Below are 4,461 nucleotides of genomic sequence, written 5' to 3'. Positions count from 1 at the left end.
AGTTTTAATGATTACATGTTGAAAGTGTTGGAGGTTAGTATGACACACGGGATATGCAGAATGTTGCCCTAATCAATCAATGATATTGTGAGCGCATACGTGATGAATAATATTTGGTTATTAATCTAATATATTTTAAATTCTTTTGATGTTTTATAAGGTGTTTATATCATTGAGCTGAATAATGAACAAATTATAGATAGATTATGTGTGCATAAATATATTCTATGCAGTGATTATCATTGTTGTTGAGCTTTGATCTTGATGGATTTTAAATTTTAATGCTCTGTAGGAGGATTGTTAAATAGAAAAATGAGATAGTCTTCAACGCTTGAGTCAAATTTCCACATTACCTAGAACCAACATGATAGTTAGCAGTCGTGGGGTGCTTGCTCTGGTCAGATAATATCGATGACTTCTAGCCCTCAAGCTTCATCTGGTGCTTCTAGCATGCAGCTTGTACCTCTTGCTAACAATCCTATCCTTGAGAAAAAGGCAGCTGTCTATGCTGAAGTTGTAAAGAATCTGAATGATGCAAGAGAACGTGGATTACCATTTAAAGTAAGTTGAAACAATTTTTTCCCTGTGTTCAATCGATCTTATTATATATTTGATTCCTACCATTAAATGAAAGGCATTTAATCTTTAGTGGATTGTTAATTTTAGTTTTTTGACAAATGACTGAGTTGCAATTTTGAATTGTGAAGTTTTAGTTTTTTGACAAATTACTAAGTTGCTGCTTTAAATTCTATTTTCACTTTATGAAAAAGACACCTTAACGGAGTGATGCTTTAGAGATTGTTGTCAAGTTTTGTTTATGCTGAGTGAGATAAGTACCTATCTAATGGTTGTTGTTAGCATGCGATAGCTTTCAAGGGTGCTTATGTCTTTAATTATTGGTGCAAGGCGCCATCTTGAGCGGGGTCATGAAAAATATGTAGTGGATACTATCCAAAGTCATCCTGCCCAGGTAATAACTTAATATTCTACCATGACAGTTTATTGCTACTTAGCAGGATTTTAATATTTTGGGAATGATTTTTACAATGATGCTTAGTGTAGCCTAGATTCTAGTAATTTTGTAGCTTTATTGATCCTTACTTGCTCATGTCTTATGCTCAAATTTTTTCTTCTGCTATTGTGTTTTACATTGATTTAGGGAACTTGCTATTTTGATATATTTCTGATTGTTTTACTTTTTTCTGGTCTTCTTCTTCTAATGTCATAATGTGCTCATACTACTTGGGCAGTAGCACTTTTTTGGACTTCCGAACCTTTCCTTTTAGTGCCAAGGCATTTTTCTTTTTCATTTTTGGGTGATTAAAAAGTATGGTGGCAGAGGGTGATGACTACTAGCATTCTTTAATTTAAGATATTTTAGTAGAATACAATATGATGACACTTGGCTGAACACGAAGAAATTGAACCTAAGTGCTTGGTTTATTTATAGTAAAAAGGTTTCATGATTGGAATTGGTTTATTCATATACCCTTTTCAAGGGTCCCTAAAGCCACTGAACTGATATTCTATATTACAGTAGAGTTTTCAAGGGTCCCTGAAGATAGTATTTGGAAATATACAATAAAAATGGCAAATTCGTTACTCTTGTTATTTGGAACTTTATATTTGATTTAATTCTAGTTCATGTGTCTATGCTATTGGGTTTTCTTTATAAATTAGTTGTTGTATTGTTTATATATATATTTATATGTTTGGTTGGTGTATCATTTGCATTTTCATTTCATAATTATAAAGTGTTTGAGCTAACTTTTCTAATGAGTATTTTACGAAGCATAAATCTTCAATATTTCATGCCTATGTGCTGTAGTTAGTGTAATTGCGTGGCCATCTTATAAAGTCGTAATGAGGTTATTAACTTTCTTTCTTTTTGTACTCTTTAAGTTTACTATTAACTAAGTTTAAGCATTAATTATTTAAACTCTTGTGTAGCTAAGCAAATCAACCTCACAACAAAGACAAGTGCACAATTGAATGGATGATGAATTGGAGGGTGGAGCAAGCTTCATGGTTTACTTTTTGTGTATCTTATTATGTTTCTGTTTTTTACTTTTGAAGCAAAAGATGTGCAAGACTATAGAATTTTATTATGTATGCTTTCAAACTCAAGTTAGAACTATGAACTTTTGAAGTGGACAGTGTCATGGTTTGAAGTAGTTCGTCTTCAAATGTAAAAATACTCATGGTTTATCATATATATTGAATATTTTAGATTTTTTGATCTATTTAATATTACACTTGTGAGCAATTGTGATTTTTTAAAATAAAAATACAATAATAAAAACTTTTTACAATAATTAAAAATGCACACTACAAAATAACAAAATGTTATTACTGGGAGAATTTACAATAATTATGGTTTTTTTGTATAATATATTATAATTGGGACAAAAAGTTATGATTTATATAATAGAATGAACTAAAAATGTTATAAAATGATCAAATATAACAATTTTCATAACAATTGGAAAGTGTTATGCATAAAGTATAAGATTAAACTTCAAATTTATAACTAAGTATTTTAACTAAATGTTATTATTTGAATATTATAGCAACTAAAAATGTGTTATTGAATAGTTTAAGATAACATTGAGCATAACATTTGAATACTGTTATAGAAAAGATAGGACTTTTAATAACAGGGGCTATGTTAGCATTTTCAGAAGCGTTATCAATACTCCCGGTTAGCATTTTTTAAGTGTTATGAATACTGTTTTTTCTTATAGTGGTTAGATGTGAATAATGCTTTCCTAAATGAAAAACTTGAGGGGGATTTTTTTATGATCCAACCACAAGGATTCGTTGATGAGTCTAAACCTGATTTTGTGTGCAAATTGAACAAATCCCTTTATGGTTTAAGGCAGGCACCTCGGGCATGGTATGATCAACTAAAGTCCACGCTTACACGCTGGAATTTTCAGAACTCAAAGGCTGATTCCTCTTTATTCTTTTATAAAACATGTACTCTAATTATCATGGTACTTATTTATGTGGATGACATAATAGTCACAGGGAATGACTTGAAGAAATTGCAGGATTTCACCACTCAATTGAACAACATTTTCTCTCTCAAAGATCTTGGGCCACTTCATTATTTTCTCGGTATAGAGGTTCACAGAGATGAAACAGGCCTTTATCTCAGCCAAGCCAAATATATCAAAGAATTACTCACAAGAACAGAGATGTTACACCTCAAACAGTGTTCTACTCCCATGACTGTTGGCAAAGCTCTCTCGAAAACTGATGGTGACTTACTGCAGCAGCCTACTCTCTATCGAAGTGTTATTGGAGGGCTACAATATTTAACTCATACTCGGCCAGACCTTTCATTTGCTGTAAACAAACTCAACCAATATTTGCAGGCTCCCACAACAACTCACTGGTCAGTAGCAAAGAGGATACTGAGATACTTAAAGGGTATAATCAACCATGGCCTTCATATCAAGTATTCAGATCAACTCAATATCACTGGCTACTCAGACGCAGATTGGGCCTGCTGCCCAGATGACAGGAAAAGCGTGGCTGGTTACTGTGTTTATCTAGGTGGCACCCTTGTGTCATGGTCTTCAAAGAAACAAGCAGTGCTCTCGCTCAAGTACAGAGTCGGAGTACCGAGCTCTGACTCATGTTGCTACAGAGATATCTTGGATTCAAGCCTTGCTCAGTGAATTCAAATTTCCAATTCAAAATGTTCCCATCAGATGGTGTGATAATATGGGAGCAAGTGCTTTGGCAACAAATCCGGTCTATCATGCACGTACCAAGCACATTGAGTTAGATGTGCATTTTGTGAGAGATAAAGTCCTAAAGAAACAACTGGAAATTAGATATGTGCCTTCCCAAGATCAAGTTGCGGACTGTCTAACCAAGAGTCTAACTAACCACAGATTCCATTTCCTTAGTGACAAACTTGGAGTAGTCGAAACCCCTCTTAGTTTGAGAAGGGGTGTTAGGAAATGAGCTAATCAGGGATTATATTTACTAATCCTCATTATAGAAAAATGCATTGCTGTCATTGAACCGTTAGAGAGGAGTGGTCCCTGGAATAACAAACTGTACTGGATGTCAAAAGTTTGTTAGGAATATTCCTTCTGTAATTCTATGTAAAAATCTTTTCCCTATATTTTTCAATTGTACTAGAATGTACTAGCCATTTTATATATAAAAGGAATTAGCTAGCACCACTTTTTTGGTGAGCTGAGCATTACAATCATTGTGTGTCTTTTTCTTTTCTTCTCTGGTATTCTCATAATTCAATCTAAAAGAACAAACCTGATTATGGCTGGTCGACAAGTGAGAAGTGAGAACGTCTAAGAATGATACTGTGAGAGAGTTTGAGGGACTAAAATAGTGAGATAATATACACAAGGGAGAATGCATGAGACATATGTCTTGCTTTCTTTTCTTGAATAATGCGTTCCTGAAAACAAGACAAAAATATGA

General features: G+C 33.3%; 2 protein-coding genes across 3 annotated transcripts; both read left to right on the top strand.

Moving 5' to 3' along the window:
* The first annotated feature begins 403 nt into the window (after window positions 1-403).
* On the top strand, window positions 404-2,211 carry LOC133828902 (nuclear pore complex protein NUP93B-like). Of its 2 annotated transcripts, none has more exons than XR_009891374.1 (3): window positions 404-561; window positions 859-970; window positions 1,951-2,211. XR_009891374.1 is itself a non-coding variant. In XM_062258954.1 (3 exons), the coding sequence occupies exons 1-3, from the start codon at window positions 412-414 to the stop codon at window positions 1,990-1,992; spliced, it is 294 nt and encodes a 97-aa protein (XP_062114938.1). In that variant the 5' UTR covers window positions 404-411; the 3' UTR covers window positions 1,993-2,211. The 2 variants fall into 2 exon arrangements, 1 of the variants encoding a protein (XP_062114938.1); XM_062258954.1 differs by having other exon boundaries at window positions 869-970.
* A 782-nt stretch (window positions 2,212-2,993) lies between these two features.
* Window positions 2,994-3,686, top strand: LOC133832044 (uncharacterized mitochondrial protein AtMg00810-like). The gene has a single exon (XM_062262435.1). The coding sequence runs from the start codon at window positions 2,994-2,996 to the stop codon at window positions 3,684-3,686; it is 693 nt and encodes a 230-aa protein (XP_062118419.1).
* Window positions 3,687-4,461: the final 775 nt, after the last annotated feature.

The sequence above is a fragment of the Humulus lupulus genome, chromosome 4 (assembly GCF_963169125.1).
Source record: "Humulus lupulus chromosome 4, drHumLupu1.1, whole genome shotgun sequence".
Taxonomy (NCBI): Eukaryota; Viridiplantae; Streptophyta; class Magnoliopsida; order Rosales; family Cannabaceae; genus Humulus; species Humulus lupulus.
This window is presented reverse-complemented; position numbering and strand designations above follow the sequence as displayed.